Here is a 26,892-nt window from a genome sequence, read left to right on the forward strand (position 1 = left end):
TCTCTCTCTGCCCGCCTCTCTCTCTCCTCTCTCTCTCTCTCTGCCCGCCTCTCTCTCTCTCTCTCTCTGCCCGCCTCTCTCTCTCTCTCTCTCTCTCTCTGCCCGCCTCTCTCTCTCTCTCTCTCTGCCCGCCTCTCTCTCTCTCTCTCTCTCTGCCCGCCTCTCTCCTCTCTCTCTCTGCCCTCCTCTCTCTCTCTCTCTGCCCTCCTCTCTCTCTCTCTCTCTCTGCCCTCCTCTCTCTCTCTCTCTCTCTCTCTCTCTGCCCGCCTCTCTCTCTCTCTGCCCGCCTCTCTCTCTCTCTCCTCTTTCTCTGCCCGCCTCTCTCTGAGGCAGAGAGAGAGAGAGACGGAGCATGAGCAGGGGAGGGTACAGAGGGAGACCCAAAACCGAAGCAGCTCCAGGCTCTGAGCTCTCAGCACAGAGCCCAACATGGGGTGCAAACTCATGAGCCATGAGATCATGACCAGAGCCGATGTTGGACTGTTCACTGATTGGGCCGCCCAGGCACCCGCTGAAGAATTTCATGAAGGTAGTATGATAGAGAGATTCGAAAGAAAACATTTATGATGATAACTGAGTGACAAAAAGAATTCATCCAGGAAAGAAGGTGAAAAATTCTTCAGGTACAACCAACAACTAGCGGAACAGGCACCCAGAATCAGGATGAGGCTCGGTGTGTTCAAGGTAGAGCATCAAGTTGACAGCGTAAGGGGTAGCATGGGGCGGGATGCGGATCAGAGCTGCAGAACACAACCAAAGGTGCCCGAGGGTCATTACTCAAACTGCAATATGAAGGCCAGAGATGGAGAGGTCTCTCAGGTTGCATAGAAGATAGCAGAGCAGAGTGGAGCAAGAGAAGTGGGAGGGAGGGGGCGGGGGGAGGGGGAGGGAGGGGTACTGTAATCTACAGCATAAATCACATCATCTCCCCCCACTTCTGTTTTGTCTCATTTAAGGAGGGTTTTGGTAAAGAGGAAAAAGAGAAATTAAAATCAGGCGAATCATTTTCTTCCTGAACATGAACTACTCCTAGGTCTCATTGAAGAAATTTACATTAAGCTCTACTGATATGAATTTGATCCTTTCATCTCTGTTCACTCTCCCCTCTACTCCCATAAATACACCTGTCCTTCTACTAATCCTACAGTTGTTTCAGGGTCAGCCCCAGTTTCATGTGTCCCTGCTACTTTCAAACATCTTTAACTCTGAGGGATCAATTTGATTTCTGCAGTTCCTGAACAATTATAAATGCTATTTCCTTGAAATATTCAGTAGAGTGTTAATAGTTCATTACACATTCACCCTTGAACAACATGGGGGTGAGAGGCACCAACCACTCCCCACCATGCAGTTGAAAATTGGCATATAACTTTGACTCCCCCAAAAACTAATACCCTGCTGACCAGAACCCTTACCAGTAACAGTCAACTAATGCATTCCATGTTCTATGTACTATATACTATATTCTTACACTATAAGTTTTGTATATTGTATTGTATTCTTGCAGTAATACCTAACTTTGTTGCTACCATTTCCAGGCTAGGTGCTTTGCCAGTTCTCAAATTATTTCAAATTTACACAAAATTTTCTGATTTATTGAAAAAAGTCCCCATACAAGTGGACTCATGCAGTTTGGACCCATGTTATTCAAGAGTCAACTGTACTTTTCTATTTTAATAGGTGTCATCAATATTTTGATATTATCGAAGATTCTAGAAGTTATACACGTAAGATATTGGGGTTATAAGAGCTTTTTGGGGTCTCTGATATTACTCTAGTGGCTATTCTTAGGTCTGCTTAACTCAGTCCAGGACAGCATTAAAGAGTAGAGCTGTGAGCCACACCAATTGTATAAGGGTTAACATTAACATTTAAGGTTCTTTAGTGTTCATCTCATTTCTTTTATATATGGTGTGACCCTGAAATATAAATTACTGTGGACTGAGCATTATTCTGTAAAGGTCAAGACTATTTGTTTAAAATTTACTAGATGACCAAGCAATGGAAAAATACCTCATTGCATTTTCTGCTTTTCTTTGCTTCTATAAAACAAAATTAGTACTTTTTGCATTTGAAAAACACTATATGTGACTTCTTCAGAGCTGCATTCTAAGCTCTAATTGATGTACAATAGAGCAGTTATATTTAAAATATAGTACAGATCATTTACTGGGGAGATTTTTGTATCATACTTCTGAGCATACAAGAGAAAAATAAATTCAGATTTCAGTTAAACTTCTGGAAATACAAATGGTAGTATCTTTATTCTAGTATCTGTTTTTTCCCATTCCTGACTTTTTGAAAGTTATCACCACTCATTTTTTGGTTTTTACTTTTTTATACTCCATCCCAAGGATAATTCAGCTAAATATATTGTGTGTTTATATGCAGATAAGAGTTTGCATATATTTACATGGTAGGATTATAAAGATTACATTTTTTAAACCAGGACTTTTGCTAGTTTATCAAGTCACATATTATCTGACTCAGTCCTTATCACAACCCCTACCTTTTGATAAGACTGATATTAACTACATTTTACGATGGAAGAAACTCTCGTCCCAAAAGTTTAAGTAATCTGCTAAAAACAGACAATTTTGGAGGGAAAAAAAAAGAATCCATCACAGACAAATGCTACAAACTTCTCAAAACTGATTTTATAAATATGTTAATTCTTCTATCACGTAAGTTCCAATGTGACTTGGTAGTAAATCATATAAAGGGGAAAAATCATTAGCACACCTTTTGTATATAAAACACACCTCTTCAAGCCAACCACCTCCTATTTTACCACATGTCCAGTCCTCTTTCAAAGTGGACATTTGTACATATGTGTATAGTATACAATAGTCCTATTTCCCAAGATTACAACATCATCGAAATGATGACTATTCAAAGTGAGGACTTTGAAGGAAACTTACTTGAATAGAGGATTCTGGTACTTTTGTTTACAAACTGCTATACTATTACGATCAACTAGTGTTTTGTTTGTTGTTTTCAGAGCAAATTGAATATCAACTAGCGTTTTTGTTTGTCAAGAGCAAAATGAATATAGCTAGCTAGTACACATGTGTGTAATGAATATGACATTTTTACTTTTCCTAGTGCTATTTAGTGATACTATAGTGTCTGGGGACCAGGACTAAGCATTACTGCTCTTGCAGCTTGATTCCTAGTGGGTAGAATGTTAAACTTTCATTATCTACTCACAAAGTTTATTGCTCCTACTGTTTGTAGATGAGCTCAGAAAAAGAAGATTCAACCCTAACAGAAGAGCATGCAATCATTTGGGTACAAGACAGCAGGTATATTTCTGTTACACTGAGAAGATTTTTAACACATTCCTGTAACATAACCATTTTGTTCTCTGTCATATGGACCCAAAGCATTGGGCTTTTTTGACTCATTGTCTCCTACACAGCTATGACTTTAATACCATAAGAGCGACTATCTGTATTATCTATTATTCCACTAAAATTTTTGATACCTAATGCTATGGACTTGGAAACCAGGTAAGTGCATTTTAATTGTGGATGGGTAAAGAAAAGAGGTAAACAGATTTTTAAAAAGACCCAAGATTCTCTTTTGAATACCTTTCATAAACAGGGTCTTTATGGTTTCTTCAAGATTCATCAGTTATAGGCTTGGTATATGGAATGCTGCCATAATTTAATACCAAGTTTCTCTGTGGACTAAGATGATCTAAATTAATTCCACAAATGGAAATGAAGTTCCTTTAAAGTTCCATAATTGGACAAGACTCTCAGATTCCAAAGGTAAAGGTGATCATGAAACCAATGGTCACATTCATGAAAACATGGTATCTCATGGTGAAGAGATTGGGGAAGGCAGGGCAACTTTTCCTTGAAAAGGTGATACTTGCAGTGAGTTCTTAGCAAAAACAGGTGTTAACTAAGCAAAACATAAAATTGAGGTGGAGGTGGGGTAAGGCACAACAACGTATTTTAAACTCACAGATCATTTGTTGAAGGAACACTGAAAATATAGAAAGGCATTGGATTTTGTACCATAAAGACAGATAGTAGTAGTTAAGGGCAAAGAGAAAAGAGGAGAGAGTGATACCTGAGGAGGCTTAAAAGGTTGATGAAGAGCAGCCCAACCAAGGCTTAAAAGGATGTATTAATTTATTCTCCTAAATGCCAAGAAAAGTCATTGCAATAAACCAAATGTTAAGGTCTCCCCAAATTCATATGTTGAAACCCTAATCCCCAATGTGATGGTATTTAGAAACAATTACTTTTTGGAGGTAATTAGGTCATAAGGGCACAACCCTCATGAACGGAATCAGTGCCCTTCTTAGGAGTCAGGGAGCTAGCTCTCTCTACAATGTGAGGACACAGCCAAAAATGGCCAGTTATAAACCAGGAAGGGAGCATTTATCAAGAACCTGACTATATTGGCACCTCTATAACAGATGCCCAGACTCCAGAAATTGCTTGTTACTTAAAGCCACCTAGTCTATATTAATTTGTTCTAACAGCCCAAACTAAGACAGTCACTGAAGAATCTCCAGCAGAAAGAAACGTGTGTATGTGTACATGTGTATTTGTATTGCTTGAACGTATGTGAAGGTAGGTCAGATGCGAATTTTCAAAAGATCATTTTGGAGACTTAAGATGGAGACCTTTATTCTTGCCTTAAACATTAGAAATCAGTTTTCTAAAAAATCTAATAATCCCTAACTTTGTCAAGAAAGAGACACTCAGTGGATTAAAAACAGAGTAATACTTTTAAAGAGGAAGGAAAAGTGGAATAAAAGAAAAAAAAACCAATGAATGGAAGTCACAAAATAGGGCAGCAGGAATGTATCCAAACATACCAGTAAATTCAACAAAGTGAAGGACCAGACCATTTTATTAAAAAGAGAAATTATCTAATTAGAAAAACTCATATAAACTGCATGTGTAAATAGCAACAGAACATTTGAGAATCTGTGCAGGGCCATATCAGAGAAGCAAAAATTTGGATAGCCATGTGCAATAACAAATATGAATTTCATACACCCAAAAGAGTTAAGTGTTAAGAAGCCGATCCAGAATATAGATTATATAATTCCATTTATATAAGTATTACAAAATGGTCAAAATTAATTCAAATGTTTAGGGATGCTTGCTAGTATTTGAGACTTAAGAAAAACAAGGACAAATTTTAGGTTCTATAGAGGGCAGGTATTGGACGGTGAGATGATGTACTTCTGAGATGCTGACCATACGCCATATTAGCTGTATGCTACATGTGAGTAGCTATTATGTGATAAATGAGTGATTGGTGTTTTACTTTGTACGTACTTTGGCAGGTTATTCTTCGTATTCAAAAAAAGTTTAAAGTAACTAAAAAAAATAATGATATATTTATTTCATTTGGCCAAAAATGAAAAGTCAATTTTAGGTGTTGGGTAAGCTATAAAAAATTAAGAACTGACATACACCCACATGGGATTTAATATGCCTGCTCAAAGGGTAATTTTATAATTTTCTTTAAGATGTAAAATTCATATGCCTGATGACCTAGCAATTTTGGTGTATCAGTATGTAGCCTATAGAAACACTCATGTGTGCCCAAGGAAGATGTTTATTATTGTTTATATGTGAGAAAACTAGAAATAAGTTGTCCATCCTTAGGAAGTGGCTAAAAATTATCACTGAGAAATAACTGTAATTTAATAGTCCATGATTGTTTACCAAATAGACTAGGATATAGGATGAAATGCTCCATATTAGCTAATAAGATTGACATAGCTTCCTATGTTCTTATCTCACAAGTTCTCTATTTACTGACACGACCAATTCTAAGAACTTTTTCCCCCCAAGACATGTTTTTGATTTAAAAATACAAATTGGGGCGCCTGGGTGGCTCAGTCGGTTAGGCAGCCGACTTCGGCTCAGGTCATGATCTCACGTTCTGTGAGTTCGAGCCCCGCGTCGGGCTCTGTGCTGACAGCTCAGAGCCTGGAGCCTATTTCGGATTCTGTGTCTCCCTCTCTCTGACCCTCCCCCATTCATGCTCTGTCTCTCTCTGTCTCAAAAATAAATGTTAAAAAAAATTTTTTTTTAAATACAAATTGTAGAATGTTGCAGATGATCCAAAATCATTCATGTATTTACAAAGACCTAAGAGCAATAATAAATTATTTTCCCAAATATGCAGTTTTATGTGAAGGCATAGCATCTTTTCCCAACTGATACTAGTCATTATCTCTGGATATGGGGATATTCCAAGTGGATGCTTAAAGATTATACACACACACACACACACACACACACACACACACATATAGTAAGCTAATATAGATATGTACTATAATTACAATTTTCCTATTTTAGCTACAGGGTGGGTATATAAAAAGGCTGAGCATGGACTGAATGGATACAGTGACCTCACTGAGAAAGCTGTTACAGTAATTCGAGAAAGATGTTGTCCCAGTTGTGATAGTGAGAATGTATTTGAAAGGTATTTACGAGTTATAATTAGTAGGTCAATGATGACGTGGCTATGAGGGGTGAGTAAGAAGAGTTAAGGAGGACTTCTAGTTGGGAGTTTGAATTGCTAGATGGATAACATTGCCATACACTGACACAGACTACTACAAGAACAACAATTTTGATAGAGGTCAGATCATGAGCTTAAATTGAAAGGGTCAAAACTGATACATCAGGACAGCCAAATAGAAAGGTCAAGATAGTAGTTGAATGGGCAGTTCTAGAGGACAGAAAATAAATTGGACAGAATTCTTTATATGTATGTTAGATACACAAATTTGGGCATCATGGACATATCAACGCTAATTAACACCATGATAATGGGTGAAGTTATCTGGAAAAAGAGCCAAAAGTGAGAAAAGAGTCTAAGACTAAACTCTGATAATTGTCTATCTGGCCAGATATAGGAGGAGTTTTCAAAAGCAACAGAGGACTGCTTGAAAATAAGTAACAAACCAGGAGATTAGGACGTTGAAAAAAAAAAAAAACAAACTAATTGATTATGCCAAAGGGCATAATCAGTGGTATTTGTTACACCTTAGAATACGAGTAAACAGACAATCAAATGTTTTTTGAATTTACAGCATGATGAGGACTTAGTGTATTTTCAGTCAAATAGTAGTGTGGAAGCCAGATTACAGTATTTTGAAAAGCTAATTAATAGTTGTTTAGAAAGGTGGAAACAGCTAGCATAAACTCTCAGAAAGATGAGAGTGGAGAGAACAAAGGAGCAGCTCACTGGAAATATACAACTTGGAAAATTAACCTAGATGGGAGAATATATGGAAGTTTAAGACAGCTGCACCAACTACATGCTAATTGGAGCCCTTGCCTTTCTTAGTCCATTATGCTCCCATGTATCCATTGCTGCGCAGCTTTCATTAGTTAACTTGGTTCTGATTAAGGGAGGTTTCACTATTCCTAGATGCAGGACATATAGGAACTTAGAAAAAGGAACATTTTTTTTAACACTATTATCTAGCTTCTAAATAAAAACAGTGAGGGCGTTTGTTTTTTAATATATGAAATATTCAGATACCCAAGTTAGCAAAAATGTCTTCTTCCAGAAGACATGGCTAATTGGACTCTGTGCTTCTGACATCTAATCTACTCCCTGTCCACAATTTCTATCTGTGCAGGATATACTATAACATGAAGTTATTAAAGAAAGTTGTGTTTTTTCCCTAGAAAAATCCCATGCACACCAGCTTAAATTGCTGAGTCAGGGAAATATCCCATGTTAAAAGGCGATTATGTTTGTCCTAGTGAGAACCCACACTATGAGACGGTCTTTAATCAAAGAAAAAAAATTGTAGAACACGGACAGATATAGGACATGTTCAATTTGATTATCTACATGAATCCAACAAACCAAGTATTTCTAAAGGTCTCTCCCCATGTCCTCATTTCATACTGAGTAAATACATGCTGATATGGACAACATTGAAGTGAAATGTCAAAGTGTTGACCTCTTTATTTTCCAGGAATCATCTTAACATAGTACTTAAAATTACACTAGTTAAATTAGAAGACTTAAGTAGTATCAGCCACGGCTAATAATAAAGATTCTCTTTGAAGAGAGCATAAATTTGGAGGCATTCAAAGTTGTGACTTTGGGGTCAAATACAGGTTTAAATCTAGTTCTACAAATTTCTAAACATATACCACTGGGTAAGTAGATCTAAATGACACTGAAAGATCAGAAGTACCAAGAGGTGGAGTACAGTTCTAAAGTTTTTCTAAGTAGAATATTTTACACTTTCCATCTTTTTTTTAAAATTGCATGCACTGAGGAAGGTAAATTAAAGTTGTGTTAGCTCTTTTCAGGTAGGCCTAAAATAATTTGTTTATATCACAAGTTGCAACCATCAGCAATCAGCCAATTTTTAGGTCATACCAGTATGAATATTTTTTTCTTATTACAATTGTTTATGGAGTGTGCTCATTAGGAGCCAATAGAATAGCAAAGAGGTCTTTAAAAATAAACTTCTGAAAAAAGACAAGGTATTAATACTAATTATTTGACTTCATAGTAAGTTTCCCCTCATGATAACCACTGAATAGGCAGAAGAAATGTTGAGAAGTGCTTCTGCTGTAGGCACATGATTTTCCTCAAGGACATCTATATCTACACAAAATGACAGAATTGATATGTGTCTTGTTGCTTAGGTTGACCACAGATAATTTTAATCAGCTGAATACAGTCATCACAGATGATGAACTAGAAGTTTCCATGCTTATGGTACTATTTCACAACTGTATTGAGAGTAATAAGAACACTGTTGTTATGTAACTTAGTTATGGACTAGATTTGGGGGCAAAGAGTTCTAGATCAGTCTATTTTTAAAAAGCCTCTTTACCCCACTTCTTCCTCATTAGTCTTAGGCAGGTTGGGGCAGAGTTTTAGTTATCTCCTGGGGCATTTATATTTCAACCACGATGATGCGTTTTCTATCTTCAAGGAACAGATAACACATGTTTGTTCTAGGGGCTTAGGGGTATATTTCTTGATTATCAGAAGTTTAGGATAATTACTAAATTTTTTCTTTGTCAGCGGGGTCAGAAAGCATGGAACTCTTCATCTGTTTCATTGTTAATCCCAATAACATCCTCCCCTTTGCACTCATTTCCCTGGGGATTCCACCTCTTGGCTTTGTCACAAGTGCTCAAACCTTCATCTGCAGCACTTTGTGTTCTCCTAGCTCTGCAAAATGGCACTCTAAGTTCTCCATTATTATTCTCTTTCTCTCCCACATTGTCTGCCAGCCCTGAGGCTAGCAGAGTTGTGACACCCTTATGTCCTTCTCTAACCTTAGCCCTTCTTCCAACTTTCCAACTAGAGCTTCAGCCTATAGTTGGGCATGAATGACCAAAGTGCCCTCAAAAGAGTCTATCCCACTGCACAGCTATGCATTTCCACTCTTTACCACAGTGTGCAGTTCCTCAAACAAGAGCATTAGAGCAGCTGGGGTTTGGGGGGCATCCCTGTATTCATGCATCTACCACATGGGCCACCTCTCCCCCCGTGGAGGTTGATGGCCAATTTGAGGTTTTCCCCAGGCCTACTGCCTCTTTCCCAAGACCCATCTCTTTGATCTCCTCACTAGCTTCCCAATTGTTGCTTCAAAAACAACGCTTGTCTGTGGAGGGCAAGGAGAAACCAAGGAAAGAGTCAGACTATTCCAGATCGGTAGGTGTCAATTTTAACAGGCAAGGGAACTTACCAAAGCTGAGTTTGGGCTGCCACAAAATGAGTGGATCTCTACACCTGCCTGCCACCATCGTGAGAGTTTATATAGAGGCCTTAACTGGGCTCAGTCACATGTACCATCCAGGTGGTGTCAATAATACATTACTCTCTCAAGGCTGGATCCTTGAAATGGCTTCAGCTGTGGGAATGGTAGGTGAAACATCCCAAGGAGAAGGGCAAGGGGCAGGAGCCACCTATTGCCTCAGATGAGTTTTCAGGTCAACCAGGGGTCATGTCCTCTTGATGACCTCCTCCAACAGTAATAATACTAAGATTTATTTAAGTATTAACATTACTTAGACTTATGGGATGATTACAATATACTATGTTCTATGCTAGGCAGTTCACATCTATTATCTCAACTAATGTTCATAGCAGCCTTATGTAGGGACAATTATTGTTTTCAGTTTTCAAGTGAAGAAATAGTGTCCAATACATCAGACGTTTGAATATAAGCATCTTCCCTGGGTCAAGCAGCTGAGAATCACATGGTATTTAAAGCCAGATCCATTAGCATTTCATATATGAGGTGGTGGGACTGGCTTTTAGTGGTATAAGGTTCTCCTTATTTACAACGAATTAATAATATTATTAATTTGGGTGACTAAAGGAAGATAATTCTTTTTGCACCCTTATACACACACACACACACACACACACACACACACACACAGTCACAATCCAGAATCACAGAGCAGAGTTGCTGCAGTGTTGCTGTATTTGTGCTGATGTGAACTTTCTTCCCCCACCTCACATTTTTTTAACCTCTCTAGGATTTGGTAGAAAGGTGCCCTAGCAATGTGAGCACAAGGTCAAAGAGTTTTATAAAATTTTTCAGAGCAACTGCACTTGGTTCAGGCCAATAGCCTGTGACATGAATAAAGAAAACTGCATTTTCAGGGCTGCTCACTTGCAGGGTTCCCTTCCAAAGACCTATTCCTAATTTCATATCCAAATTTGTATCTATTTTTTAAAGAGATAGGAGTATTTCTGGATGCCATATCAAGTGAGTTAGCAAAAACTTGACTATCTGTGGAAGTGGTTACAAATCAAAAATCAAATAAATATGTGTGATTACACTCAAATAAATTATGTCCTCCAATTATTCTCCTGATATTAGGTATTTATTTGTAAATTTGTATGATCTGTGTCCTCCAATGAATTGTAATCTCCATGAGGGCAGAAACTTTGTTTTGCCCATGGCTGTAGCCCAGCTCCCAAAAGAGTACCCAGTACACATTAGGTGCTTCTTACTTATTTATTAAAGAATGAATGGACGTAAGTGAGGATATTAAGCAACAACACAACCTGAAAGAAATGGAATTACTCCCAACCTACAGAACTTAACAGAAAAAAGATTATGTTGACTTATATAAACAATGTGTGTCTCATTCGGAAAGGGGACTAGTTTATCATATATACTGTGAAAACAGCAAGTGTTATTTTAATTATTTCCAGGAATGACCTAAATATAGTCTACTCTGGAGGCAAGAAGGAGGTGCTATAGCCTACAGCACAAAACCAGTGCAGTCTTGGTGGATGTGTTCCCTTGTTCTTAGCCTGACATCATTAAACTTCCCATTCTATTAATTCCCTTTAGACTGATGCAATGCCTAACAGGCAACTTTTATATTTCCATGTAAGATAGCCGTCATGGAGATGATACGCTGCTCATATCCGGTTTTTTGATAGAAACTTTACATGGCAAATTGAATCAGGGATTTGTAATTATGATTTGTTCTCCTTTATGTAGTTTGGCCACAGGAAAAATGTTCATAATCATAAATGCTTTGAGTAATTCCAGTTGCAGTGACAGTAACATCACTGTAAATTAATAAGTTGTCATTCTGGTTACTTTGCCCTCTTTCCTGGATTGGTTCTCTGGGCCTTCAAAAAAAGAACACAAAATCTAGGTGGTCTTTTCCTGACAGCTTTCCTTATTACCATTTTTATCTTATAATTCAATTGATTCCTACTGAGGAAATTATAATATTCATTTTGTCTTGAGCGGAGTGTGAAGCAGTCATATCTACATTATCTCACAGAACAATTATGAGAAATAGTGTCATCACCTCATTTTTATAGATGAGGAAAGGTCAGCAATGTATGCTAATTTATTCAAGGTTGAAAGGTCAGTAAGTACTTTAAGCATTCATTTATTCAATTTATTGATCTGCTGGTATGAACCAGGCACTGATCTAGATTCTTGGGAGACTTCTGTGACCAAAACAGTTGATGTTCTAGCTAAGGAATACAAATGTAACTATAAGGTAAATTAAAAGATAACATATACTGTGAGAAAAACAGAAGACAGTGAGTGTAATCAGGGAGTTCTGCTGGTGCTTAGTATAAGCCTGATTGGGAAGAGGCTTCTGAATCCAAAGGAAAGACTTGAAGAAGGTAATGATGTTAGCGCTGTGAGCACCTGGGGAAAGAATGTTCCCAGAAAGGGAAAATCAAGTGCAAAGAGGCCAAGAAGAGAAATTATCTGGCATGTTCCAGAAGCAGCAAGGGGATTCATGTGGCCGAAATCAAATGAATGAGGAAGAATGGCAAGAAATAAAGTCAGAGGAACAAGGTGTATCATTTCTGAGGACTTTATAGGCCTTTGTCAATATGTTAGCTTTTCCTAAGAGTGGGAAAGTTAATAAATTGTCATTCTGGTTACTTTGCCCTCTTTCCCGGATTGGTTCTCTGGGCCTTCAAAAAAGAACACAAAATCTAGGTGGCCTTTTACTGACAGTTTTCCTTATTACCATTTTTATCTTACAATTCAATTGATTCCCACTGAGGAAATTATAATATACGTTTTGTCTCGAGCAGAGTGTGAAGCAGTCATATCTATATTAGGAAACTACTGGAGCGTTTTGAACAGAGTGACATGATCCAGGTTATTTTTTTTTTTAATTTTTTTTTTCAACGTTTATTTATTTTTGGGACAGAGAGAGACAGAGCATTAACGAGGGAGGGGCAGAGAGAGAGGGAGACACAGAATTGGAAACAGGCTCCAGGCTCTGAGCCATCAGCCCAGAGCCCGACGTGGCGCTCGAACTCCCGGACCGCGAGATCGTGACCTGGCTGAAGTCGGACGCTTAACCGACTGCGCCACCCAGGCGCCCCCAGGTTATTTTTTTTTTTAAAGATCATTTTCTCTGCTGTGGTGAAAATAGACTGGAGAGCAATGCAAAAGTAGAAACAGAGAGATCTCTTAGAAACTGGAGTAATAATCTAGCCTGGAGATTCTTCTGGTGCGTATCAAGATAGGATCAGTAGCGGTAGTAATAAATAAGCAGATTTGGGGTACATTTTGAGGTTAAAGCCCACAGGATTTCCTGAGGGCATGTTATATGGACAAAGAGAAGATTCAAGGAAGATCGAAAATTTTAGGCATGAGCATCCTGAAGGATGGGATTGTAATAGAGATGAGAAAGGCTATAGACAGGAAAGTTCTTTTTGTGGAAAAAGCCAGAAGCAAATTTTGGACAGGGTAATTTGGGATATCTATTAGGCATCCAAGTGGCAGAGTTGAGTAGGAAGCTAGGTATATAAGTCTGGAATCCAGGAAAGAAATAGGAGGTGGAGATACATATTTTTGAGTTGTAGCATGTAAATAACACCCAAGGCCATGACACTAAAGGAAACCAGCAAGGAAGGATACATAGATAGAGACGATAACAGAACCAAATACTGAGTCTTAGGGTCACTCCAATATCCAGGAGAAGAGAAAGAGCCAGAACCAGTCCAGGAGTCAGAGAAGCTGACACAATAGTTACCAAAGCTGTGTGGTATCCTGGATGTTAAGTGAAAAAAAAAAAAGTGGATGAAATCTGAGAGTGGTAGACCGTATCAAATCCTGCTGTAGATCAAAATGGATAGAATGAAAATCAACCATTGGATTAGCCACTACAGAGACAAAGTGACCTTGATAAAAGCACTCTTAGTGGAGTGACAGGATTAAAATCTGGCTAGAATTGATTGAAGAAAGTAAAAGAAGGGGAAGGGGAATTAGAATCTATGTTACAAACAACTCTTTGAGGGGCTTTACAGCAAAGAAAGACAGTGGGAAAATGAGGCAGACACTGGTAGAGAAAAATCCATCAAGAATTTAACGTTTTAAAGAATATTTAGGATGCCAGAAATAGCACATGTTTTTTAATATGGTGGGAAATGCTCCATAACAGAGAAAATTTGAGCAGGATGCTTCAGCAGAAGAGGAGGATGGGACCTACTGAATGGAAAGTGTGGTACTGGCTTGTAAAGGAGCCTGGATAGTTCACCTAAGTAATAACTAAGTACTAAAATTAGTAGGAGCACCAAGTATAGGTAAAGAGAGGTGGATAGCTTTGGAAGATTCTTCTGGATGAGATGCTTTGGAAATTTATTCTTCTGATTGCTTTCATTTTTCTCCATAAAGAAATAAGCAAGACCATCGAGTGAGTGTGAAGGTGGGGGAAGTTGCTGGTGCTAGAGTGAGAGAGTGAGTAGACAATGACCTGCATGTGTTTGCCAGGCTCAACTCCAAGCCCATTTGAGAGAATACATTTAAAGTGAGATCAGGGAGCACGGTCATGTTCAGTTAACCCAATGCAGTTTCAGAACAGCAAAGCTTTGGATTTAGCCTAGGTGGCACTTAGCTTACTACATCGTACATGAAAGGGCAAAGTGATCAGAAATTATATGATTATGGAACATAATTTAGGTAAAAAGGAAAAAAAAGGACACCAAAGTCAGTCACACGTTCTCTAATTCAACAAGTATTCTGAGAATTCTCTGTAAACCATGCATTGTGCTAGGTGCTATGTGAGATACGGTGAACACAGCAGACATGGTCATTAAGCCTGCATCCCACATGGAGAAGCAGACAAAAAAATAACACAGTTTTTGATGTGGAATTTGATAAATGTTATTAAGGAGAAAAGCCATATGTTGATGTTGAGAATAAATCTGTACGTTACACACGCACATGGCTATGTGTGGTTTATGTGTTGAGCAGTTAATTCAGGTGCAGTGGTAAAAGAAGACTTGTCTCAGGAGGTGATACACAAACTGACACCTTCAAGGTGAAAAGGAACCTGTTAGGTGAAGAGCAAAGGGAAGGTGTTCATGGTCGACAATGGCATATTGGCAAAAGCCAAAAGGCAAGGAAGAGCTTGCTTATAATATTTAAGGAACTGAGGAAATACTGGTGTGGCTGGAGCATAGCAAACAAGAGGGTATTACAGGATGAGTGGAAAGATCAGGGGCCAGTGTGTAGGCAGAATTCAATTTCTGATCTGATTCCGTACTAATTTCCTTTCTATTTTAACATGTTTGGCTTTCCAGAGTCACTCAATAATGTAATTCTTCAATTTCAGTTTATAAGCCTTGATTTCCTTCAAGAATTCTACTCTGGCACTTATTCTACCTGGTAATAATACACCTCGTTCTCCAAACCTCATGTTATCCCTTCAGTGCTGCTCTGTAGACCATAGCTTTGTGGTTGGCTCACTAGAATAATTGGATACATTAATCTATGCTAATGTATAAATGACTCCTAATGATTCTGGGCATTACCTCTCCCCTGAGCATTTACATTTTAACACAGGTTTTCTAGTGACACAAAGAAGTGACTCTATTAGTGCACATTTTAGACATTGAACAGGCCATTTCAGTGTGATTCAAACACACTATTTCTTTAAAATCCTTAGCTTAAGAACTTTGTATTTCACCAGAGATACTGAAAAATGTATACTTAATGTGGTATATCTCTCCTACACTGGTATAATCACACTGATATATTTATTTCATGCTCACACATTGCAGTGCAATCACAATCATTAGAATGCTATCCACAGATGACCTGTGTATATTTTTGATGTACTTTGCCACCTATGCAAAGCCCCTGTTTTTTCAAGCTTCCCAAATCATTCAGGGAGACTTAAATCTCTATATGACATTTTATTCTTTTCTTGTAGAGTGTGTTACAGTCCTTACCGATTGTTCAGAAAGAATATAAATCTTTCAGATGAGTGTGTTATGCAGTATTCATAGCCAGTAAGTGAAACTGGAGGTCTAAAACACTAAAAGAGGAAAAGCATTCACAGCTGAGTCAATTACAAAAGTATGTGTTCCTTGAAGATAGGATATGTAAGAACAGCTGGAAACCTGTTGGTCATATACATTTCTGGGCACTATGAAAATTGAATAACTATATGGACAGGTAGACTAATATAGTGATAACTGATTCCTGGCTTGTTAAAGCTATTTTCCTTCTGCAGGAAAAGCAGCACAAAGAAACAATTGGATAGGTCTTTAAGGCCAGTTTCCTGTAACCAAATTATGTGCTGTACATTTTTTAATGACCTCAAGTCATCCTAATGCGATGTGGAAAAAAAGGACAGTTGGACTCCAAATAAAGAGATATGATCAACTCTTACAGATAATGAAATAAAGTCAGGCAGGGAGGGGCGCCTGGATGGCTCAGTCGGTTAAGCGTCCAACTTTGGCTCAGGTCATGATCTCGTGGTTTGTGAGTTCAAGCCCTGTGTTGGGCTCTGTGCTGACAGCTCGGAGCCTGGAGACTACTTCAGATTCTGTGTCTCCCTCTCTCTCTGCCCCTCCCCTGCTCATGCTCTGTCTCTCTCTGTCTCAAAAATAGACAAAATATTTGTAAAAAAATCAGGCAGGGAAGCTCAGTGAAGAATGTTCCACTCTGCACTCCTACTATTTTGTGCACCATTCATTCCTGTGCCTTGTACAATGCCTGAATCATGGTAGCTACCCAAGAAATATTTAATAAATTAATATAGAATGGAGAAGAAGAAGCAGAAGAAAAGAAAGAGTAAAAAGAGAAAGAAGAAATAATAATTGACATTAGCATAGTCCTTTTAATTTTTAAAGAAATTTTCTTTTGGCAACCATTTTAGGTCAAGAAATAGCTATCAACATACATAGGAAATTTGTACTAAAGACTCTAACACACCTCTGATTAATTATTAGTCTAATTGTTCCCTAGGACTCTAAAGTTAACTGTAACAAAGTGTAAAATTAATACTTTTCTAGAAATGTATTTGTTCATCCATTTTTCATTCAGTAAATACTTATTGAGGATCCACTATATGTCTGGCACTCTACCAAGGCCTTGGCAAACACTAGTGAATAATATATTGCAGTTCCTAACCTTATTGCCCTTTAATTAAACAGATAACTAATTTTAAAAGTTATTTAAGGGGAGCCTGGGTGGCTCAGTCGATTAAACGTCCAACTTTGGCTCAGGTCATGATCTCATGGTTGGTGGGTTTGAGCCCTGCATCAGGCTCTGTGCTGAAAGCTCAGAACCCAGAACATGCTTCAGATTCTGTGTCTCCCTCTCACTCTGCCCCACCCCAACTCATGCTCTGTTTCTCTCTGTCTCAAAAATAAATAAACATAAATTTGTTTAAGTTATTTAATTAAAGGGGCACCTGGGTGGCTCAGTTGGTTAAGTATCTGACTCTTGATTTCAGCTCAAATCAGGTTCTCACAGTTCATGAGATCAAGCCCCACATTGGGCTCTATGCTGAGAGCACACAGCCTGCTTGGGATTCTCTCTCTCCCTCTCTCTCTGCCCCTCCTGCTCTTTTTCTCTGAAAATAAATAAATAAACATTAAAATTTTTAAATTTTATTTAATTATATATTGATAAATGATATTAACATAATATTCAAGGTTCTGAATGAATGTATGAAAGTAGGACATATTTTATTTTGGGTAATCAAAGGGGGCTCTCTTGAGGATGCAATAATTAAGCTGAAACTTGACCAATGTATGAGTTGCCCAGGCAAAGATGGAAAGTGGAGAGGTAAAGAGCATTCAGGGTTAAAATATATGCATAAATGTTCTAAGGCAAAAAGGGGCTTGGAAGTTGGCTAATCTAAAAAGTGGTAGATGTTTTTGAAGCCCAAAAGGGGGTAGAGGGTACAAGTGTGTAAGCAACAGTAGCAAACCATGAGAGTCTTTATGCTTAAATTTTTATTTTTCATCCTAATCACGATTGACAATATTGGGGATTGTTAAGAAGAGCAAATTTATGTTTTAAAGATATTTGTGGATTCTGTGTAAAAAGCAACTGGACGAGTTAGTCTAAATTGGAAATGGAAGTAGCTTAGAATAAGAAGGCAGCAAAGGTTATGGAAAGAGGGGGATAGGTTCAAGATAGTTTCAGGAGGTAGTAACAACAGACTTTGGTGAGTGATTAATATAGGACAAGTTGAGACAGGTATCAAGGATTCCTGTTGGGCTTTGGCGTGAGATCCTGGTGGATAAAGGGGCTTACCATGATGAATAATCCTGAAGGAAGTCTACTAAGCATCATCAGTTATTAGTTAAAGTTGGGGCATGTTTAGTTTTATCTGCCTTGGAGCTATCTAAATGTACAAAGTTAAGTGGTCTGTCAATAATATTTATTTTCATCTCAGGTAAGAGTACAAGACTTCAGATATTTAAACTTTTAGTCAATCCTATAAGACCTTTGAAGACTTGATCCCTGACAAATCTTTACCTCCCTCCTGCCACTCTGCACATTATGTCATTTATTTCATCTTCAGGACTTCTGGTTCCAGAAGTGCCCCATCTCAGTCACATGCTGTATTTTTTTGTTTTGGTGCCAGTATTTTTTGTTCTTCTGGGAATGTCTATTTTTCCTTCCTCTTCACTTGCCTAATTCCTATGCACCCTTCAAAACTCAGTACAGAAAACATTTGCTCTACACGTATTCTGTACCCCTTCTAGTTGGGTGAGATGTTCCTATATTGTCCTTCTTCTGCACCTTGTGTTTTTCTCTTTCATAAACTCATTGATGATCTTGTTTGCTGATTTATCTTCTCCACCTAATTGGGAGTGTTTTGAAAGCACAGATTGTGTTTTTATCTCTATGTATAGAGTGTATAACATCATACCTGACACCTAATATGTACTATTAAATAGATATATGAGTTTTACATATATTTACAGGGGCGCCTGGGTGGCTCCTGTAAACAGGCTTGCATAGAAAGGAGGCTAAAACAATAGTCTTTGAGGACAGGGAGAGATAATTATGAATATGACTTGGTCAAAGTTATGACATTCCATAATGAAGAGTGAACACAGATCCTTCACGGTTCAGAGTTTTCCATCCAATATTAAATGTTATATTGAGAGCAATCTTTTTGATACTACATCTTTTTCCATCTGCATAATTTGCCAAGCAAAGTTACCTATTTTTCTATGCTCACGTTTGCCTTCATTTGATTATGAATAAAAGCATGAACAGAAACACTTCTCAACATATAAAGACATTAATAAACAGTAATGTGGACTAAATATGGAGTCCACAAATGAGAACCTGATATTTACATTGTTGGATTGGAGGAAAGTAACACCATATTATATTTCAGAAAAAAACAACAACTTGATATCTAATGGATAATAAATTAAAATTACATACAATAACATTTTTAATTTTGAGCAAGTTACAATAAAATTTAAAGGACACAGCAAAACAAACTGTTCTAGGTCATTCTCTCAAATATCTCAAGCTTTTGAGAAATCCAGACTTCTCTGAAAAGTCTCCTCAAAGGATTTGAATTCTAGAATGGATAGCAGGAATGTCTTGGTTTTTAAAATACATCAGAAACTGTGATCCTAATCACAGTGAATACAACTTTAAGAGGGGGTCACCGAACTTTCTCTCCGTTCTTTCAAAATCCTTCAGCACTTTGCTTCTTTCTTATAGTAATAACTGACTTCATAGATGGCTTAAATATCTGTGTATTTGTCTTAATTTCTATTGTTGAGTTGAAAAGTCCTTGAGGGCTTGAACTGTGCTATATTAAACTTTTATTTCTAGAGGACCAGCAGATTGCTTGGCAAAGAGTAGGCATTTAAATTTTTTGCTAATTTAATTGTAAGCAATGGTTATCTCTGATGACTTATTGCTAATTAAAAATAGCATGTGTATTTATTTCAAAGGGTTGAACATCAAGGCTTTGGTCAAAATATTTCTTCTTATTATTCCATAATTACTTTACTATGGGAAAATCAAACTGTACTTAATGCCTAATGTTTAGAGATACTCATTTTAAAGATTAAATTAAAGCTTCAATTTATCCACATTTGGCACCTAATTAAATTAAATTAAATTAAGAAACTTAATTTAATTTTTGAGAGGTCTTCTTATGAAAGAATAGAATCAATACCTTTCAATATCCCTTTCATAGTATCTTCAGTGGATTTGCAGATGCTAGACCCACTGGTTACTGACATTGAAAATGTTCAGTTAATAAGGAAAGCAATTACTCCTTCGGCTAGATCATTGGTACCAGATAATATCCTTCATTCTTGTCAGTAATAAAGGAAACCTAAACTTTCAGAATTGATGTAGATTTGAGAGAAAAATAATTTTAAGATAAATATAAGGGAGAGAATAAAATTATGCAAATCCTTCAAACATTTCAGAGAAAAATTCTCCATAAACCTCAGTCAGTAGGATGACAAACAGATCTGCACAGAATGGAAAAGGTATTCATTTCCTACATAAATTGTGAAATAAGTATCCTTGATAGGCATATTCTTCTCTAATTTGTATGATTTTCAAAATGCACTAATACAAATTTCCTCTTGAGGGGTTATTAAGTCAGCCAGCCTGAGTTATAGTTATGTAGCTTGAGCAGATGAAAGGTGAATTATTGGCACCTTTACCTTCTTCAAACAGGATACCAATGGAAAATTATTAACCAATATTTTCATTAGAGAAGACAGGAAATGAAATGATGGGAAAATTGAATTGATAGTAATAAAGTGCTCTGTGTCTCCACTTTCAAAATTCTTCCTCTAAACCTATTTTATTTATAGCCAGATAAAGGTATGATTTTAGATGTCTGTTAATACATAATGTCCAGTTATCTTAATTTCAAATGATGGATGTACTTCATAGAAATCTAAAGAAATCATCATCATCTTCTCATTTCTTCCCCTTGAAAGAACCATTTATAATTTATTCACACATATTGCCCTAATCAAGCCATTACATGAAAGGCTGGTGAGCAAAGGTAGCTTTTGCAAACACCAATGCATATAAAGCTTAAACAATGATGAAAAGTAATGAACAACAGAGTGAATTTGTGATTTAATAAATGATATACTGTACTGTTGGATTTTCCAACAAGATAAAAGATTCAGAGCTTTTGCCTAGAGATTTCTCCTCTTCTGTAATTCATAGTGTGTTAGGCAAAGTCACCAGCATTCCAGAATCAAGATGTTTGGAAAATGGATTTAGAGGATTGCTTCTAAAACTTTACAAAGTGATTACTGTCTCTTCAGAAACAAAAATCAACTCCTTGAGGAAGTATTTTCTGATTAATGATGTATAAATTTCCTGCACTGAAATCTTACTAATCAGTTCAACTGATGAAGTCTTGCTGAATCGTAGAACATTTAAAAACAAGTACATTTTACTCATTTCAGTAGTAGTATTTAGGCAAATGTCCTATATCCTATCACATATAGGATAATATTTTTTTAAACACAGTAGGACCTTGAATTGAAATTGCCTGATGAGCAAAACAGGAATTAGAGGATCATACCCATTAGAAGTGAGGATAGGTGATAATCAGACAAAGGGAAGAAAGAGGATAAGTGATGAGATGTGTAGTCCAGGCAACCTGGCAACCATGAGGGGTCCAGAACTATGTGTTGTCCTCTCCCATGAATTAACACTTTGATGTGTTTTCAGTGCTAGTGTATTAGTGCCATTAGCACTATGGCAGACTCTGGGAATTTTCAACTGATCCTTTAGAGTAAGCTCTTTGCAGGAGTAAAGCAGTTTTAAAGACATCTTTTCTGTTCTGATTGAGGGAGAAAACTTGTTCCCAATTACAATCTTCTTATACTTAGTATGATAAAAAAAAAGAAAAATGGACAGGAAAAATGAAACATGGCTAGATTTTTGGCTCTAACAATATTTTGATTCTTTGGGTCTCAGTTTCCCCACCTACAAGATGAGAATGGTGAATAAAATTATATCTATACCTAAAGTACTTTCCAAATGAACAATTAACATGGTTAAGTAATTGTGCAATACAAGATCTAGACACTGATAAAGTAGGCAAATAACCACATAAGCACACAGTAACATCACTTATCTTATCCAAAGCAGAGCTTTTCAAATGCAGGTAGATATCTGTTAGTGGATTCTGAAATCAATGTACTCCAGCCATCGTTTATCAGGATAAAGACAGAGAACAAACTGAGGGTTGCTTGAAGGGAGGCAGGTGGGGGGAAGGACTACATGAGTGATGGGCATTAAGAAGGGCATTTGTTTGAATGAGTGCTGTATGTAAGTGCGTATTGTATGTAAGTGATGAATCACTGAGTTGCACTCCAGAAACCAATACTACACTGTATGTTAACTAACCTGAATTTAAATAAATAAATTAAAAAGAAAAAAAAATAGAATAGAATGGAAAATACAAGAGTGCATATCAAGAAGTAAGGACAAATATCGTTTCTCAAAGTCTGTATTGTGGGACCTTAAGTATTCTGTATTTATGTGTATGTGTACTGGGTCAAAGTGTAAAACATATTTCTTATTGTCTATAGACATCAACAATATTTGTCAGCCACTTATATAGTGTCTCTTTATTTGGGGTAAAGGAGAAAAGAGGCTTATACTCACCAATAGTGGGGTCATGATAATCAGGAAACTGATGACTAATAAACTGCATTGTCATTGCTGAAAAAAAATAAATGCAATTTAATAACAACTCACCAGCTCATCAATAAATTATTCACCAATGTAGTTCATCAGTCTTTTTTTTATTTAATAAAGTTTTATTTTCCAAAAATATCAGTCTTTTAATAAGATCTAGTCAGTGACTTATTTCCCTGAGTGACCGAGTGAGTGACTAGTTTAATTATGCAACATGAACCACCAAATGATAGGGAAAGTTCTAGAGGAGAAAAAATGTGTCTAAAGGGAAAATAATGCCAGAAACTTCTCTCTGGAATAAATATGTCTAAATTGTAAGTGTATTTTAATGAAAAATTGCCTTGTGGTAAAAACAAGAAGGATATTGACATAATGAGAATATAAAGTAGCTGTAAGGGCCTTTTTGGCTTGCTCTGGTGTAACAGTTGGTATTAGTTGGGGAGCTCTTTTCATTGCAGGTCTGGTGTGTGCTCTGGGACTTATCTTCCTCATTGTTAAGATAAGGAGATAATCTCTGAAGTCTCTATTAGTTATAAAGGTACATGATTGTATGAATTTTTATCCTTAGCCAGCTTTTTAATTAAAATTATTTGTCACTTTTATTTTGCCTAATCCATGCTATTTAGGTCCTTTTATTAATTTTCATTACTTTCTGGGGTATTTCCTCCAAATTCTCCACATTCTTTTCAAATCAATAATTTTATAAAATATTTATAATGTTTCTATTATAGCTTCTTCATGTAAATTTTCATTATTAGTAGACAAATGCAATGCTGAAGTAAAGCAACAAACTTGGAAAAAGAATTAGTATATAGTTATCTTCCTTTTCTCTTGTGTGTTCTCTCTTAGTCTGTGTTTGTGTGTGTGTGTGTGTGTGTGTGTGTGTGTGTGTGTGTGTGTTTGCGCGTGTGACAAAGACTCTCTCCTTGATCAAACTTTAGTTAGCCTCCCCTGAGTCTTCCTCTCAAGGAAACCCTGACCTAGGTTCCTGTCCCTGCTAGACCAGCATAGCTCTGTGATAGCAAGAAAGCTGCTAAATCATGTTGGTGAGAATGTCCCACGCTTGATACCGAATCCCCCTGCCCTGCCTTCAGCAAGAATCCTTTTAGGTCTATTTGGCAAGAATTCCCCTATTTCTCATATCTCCTGTTAATAATTTTCCACCAATGCTTGTCCCCACTCCTTGCCTATAAATTCTCATTTTCCCTTGTATTTACAATTGAGTCCAGTTTTTTAATGAGTTCTCTTTTCCCCTTCTGCAATAGTTGCTGAATAAAATCTATTTTTACCATTTTACTGTCCAGCTCTGGTTTCCTTTAACAATGTGTTCATGCTTCAGCAAATGTTTGGAACAGGGAAGACAGTTAAATTCAACAAACTTGTATAAGACATTAGTCTAAACTCAGTTTGAAATGGAAAGAAACAGAACCTGACCCAGTGAAAAAGAATTTCTGTTTACACTTTAATAGTGTTTACTTCCTGTCTTCGAATTGACAAAGTCTCCATATGAAAATATTACTCAATGTGACAGTTTAGGGCAAATTTTTGAAATGCAAATGAACATTTCTTACAGATAGCTTTAGGACTTAGGATATTTCAAGTAAACAAACTGAAAGCAACATGTTTATTAAGTAGATATCAGGGGGAATTTGGAAAACATTTTCATGAGTTTTGAAAAGAGCAGTCTCCTCTATCTATTACCACCTGTTGGTTTATTCCCAGCTAGAGCACAAAGGTCAGAGGCCTGGCCTCCCAGTGAACACTTGGCTTGGCTAGTCAATCAACTAAATTTCAAAGATAGTTCAGACTTGTTAAAGTTAGAACTAAAATGAGGAGATTCTCACTCCACTCTACTCAAAGCAGAGAGATATACAACTCTATACAATGTGACAAGAGCAGCATCCATCTTATGATAATTATTTAGACTAAAATCTTGAAAAATGTCTTTGGATATATTCCCTTTCATATCCTCCATCTAGTCTCCATGAATTTTTATTTTATTTCCAAAATATCTGTCCAGTATGTCTTCTTTCTGATATTACTCTAGTTCAAAATCTTATATCTTAAATCCCTATTGCCATAGACTTAAAATTGACTCTCATAGCTATTTTATTTATCTTCCATTGAACCTTCCACAAAGACACCGGAGTCATTTAAAAAAAAAAATCCTGCTACTCATATGTCAGCAACTGCTAAGATAAAAACCATGCTAGCATATGTGGTCCTTCATGTGCCCATCATACCTCTTCAGGCTTGACTTCCAGTACTGCCCAAACAGCTTCTCCGTGTTCTCAGACTTATGGAAGAAAGGATTTTCCACCTATGAGGATGCCTTTGTCCTATGGCATAGCATGGCCTTCACCTTCTCCCTCATTTTTATATCATACTAACAAAGATTCTACTTGACTAAACCTTCATCAGGCTCCTCTGAACCCTCCTCTCAACCAGGCTGTGACCTTCAGGCTTCCATGCTCATCTCTGCTTTGCCAAGTTTTAGCAAGAATCCTACAAAGTCATTTTAGAGGGAATTCTCCACACTTGATATCTGGTCACCCTTGGTAACTGATCAAATTCCTCATCCCCCATGATTACTTTGGCCTACCTTCAGCAAGAATCCTATTAAGTTTATTTAACCAGAATCCTCCTTACCCTCTTAGTGATTTTCTATCCACTGACCCCCAACTCACTCCTTGGCTATACATTCCCACTTGTCCTTCCTGTATTCAGAATTGAGCCCAGTTCTCTACTGAGGGAAGCCTTTTTCCCCTATTGTAATAGTTCTTGAATGAAATCCATCTTTACCACTTTACTGTCCAGCTCTGCTTTTCTTTGACAATGTTACTATCTCCACTCAACTGTCATACCACTCAATCAACACATTTAAACTCTTCACTGACCAGGTACCAATACATGATAGCCATGGAAGTTCCTAAGAAGCATTAGAAAACACTGTGTATACTTAGGGGCTAAGTTAATTTCTATAAACCTAGCAAAGAATTTTGAAGGTGAAGTTTGGAACAACTGTAAGGAAGAATATGTAAGCATTTTAAGAACTGATAGATATATTAGATACTAGACTTGAGATTCACAAAGCCAGTGTCAGAAATAAATGAATCAGTCAAAGATTTACCTTTTACACTTATTTATAAGAACACCTAGCATATATTTAGATGATGGAGTTTGTGCTTTAATGGAAACCTGCTGCTTATTGTATAATTGAAAAAGCCCTTCAATTCTCAAATCCTCTGACCTACCACTGAGACAGAACCAAAGAAGAGAGCCAGCTGAGCTTTGTTCCAGAACTTCAAAAGATAATTTTAGAAAGATTGATTTGTAAAAGTTTCTTTTGTGTTTTACAAAGTGGATGCCTGATGGGATATCTAAGAGCCATTTCCCTTTGTGGAGATAATATGTAAAACAAACAATTTTTGAAAAATCTCTCCTAAATACATGTCAGATTCAATGTTGAAATAAGTAATCTGCTAAATATCTATCAATTGTCCTGGGACCTAAATTTTACTTATTTTATGATACACAGGTTTACATCCTCAAAATCAGGGGATTCTATTTTCTTTTGCCATACAGTCATTCTGCCAGAAACTCAAAAATAGCCCCTCCTTTTTCTTTAGAGAATTATTGTATTGCCTTTATAATATCTTAATACATTGTTTTTCAAGTATCTAATGAAAATGAAGGTCTATGTCTTCTTCCCAAAGTATACATTCCTATAAACATATGTATACAATATTAAGAGATATGTGGGGACCATTAGGTCCTAAGTAAAAACACTTGTCCTAGCAAATACCCACATAGGTCAGAAACCAGTCTTTTGTTTAAAAAGAGGACATCCATAAAAACTATGATTTAACTTTCTTCTATTTATTCCATGCATATTTATCTGTTCAAGTTTTCTAACTCTACTGGGGACAGTTTTAGGAAACCATATTATCCTAAGAACTTACCCATCTAAGGTTTTCAGTCTTTTCAGAGAAATGTGCCTTGTGATGTTTTAAATTTTGATTGTATCATTAGCTATTTCCTTCTCATAATTTTTGTTTGCTTAAATTAGTTACTAGTTTGTCTATTTTGTTGATTTTTTCAAAGACTTTTAATTTTTATTTCATAATGATTACTATTATTAATAATATTATCCACTGACTTTCTTTTATTTCCTTTGCTGCTTTTTATTATTTTCCTGGTTGTATTTCTCTGGTTTACTTTTTTGTTAACTCAGTTCATTTATTTTTATCATTTTAATTTTTGTTGGTAATTTTTTGTAGATATGAATTATCCATTATCTCAGTTTTCTGTCTATCAATAGTTTGATATTATTTTTCAGAAATTTAAGACTTATATTTGTATTTTTCCTTTCACCTAGGAGTCAATAGAGAGCTCTTTTCAGTCAAAGCTGGAAGAGATTTTTTGCTTATTTTATTTTT

General features: G+C 36.7%; 1 protein-coding gene across 2 annotated transcripts in view; it reads right to left on the reverse strand.

Annotated features, from left to right (window-relative positions):
* Window positions 1-26,892, reverse strand: part of RIT2 (Ras like without CAAX 2) — a 448,366-nt gene that overhangs the window by 279,269 nt on the left and 142,205 nt on the right. For both annotated transcript variants that reach the window (XM_047828329.1, XM_047828328.1), the window contains one exon: window positions 22,421-22,477. In XM_047828329.1, coding sequence (XP_047684285.1) covers window positions 22,421-22,475 — 55 coding nt within the window. In that variant the 5' untranslated portion in view covers window positions 22,476-22,477. The remainder of the gene's footprint in view (window positions 1-22,420; window positions 22,478-26,892) is intronic.

The sequence above is a fragment of the Prionailurus viverrinus genome, chromosome D3, assembly GCF_022837055.1.
Source record: "Prionailurus viverrinus isolate Anna chromosome D3, UM_Priviv_1.0, whole genome shotgun sequence".
NCBI classification, from domain to species: domain Eukaryota; kingdom Metazoa; phylum Chordata; class Mammalia; order Carnivora; family Felidae; genus Prionailurus; species Prionailurus viverrinus.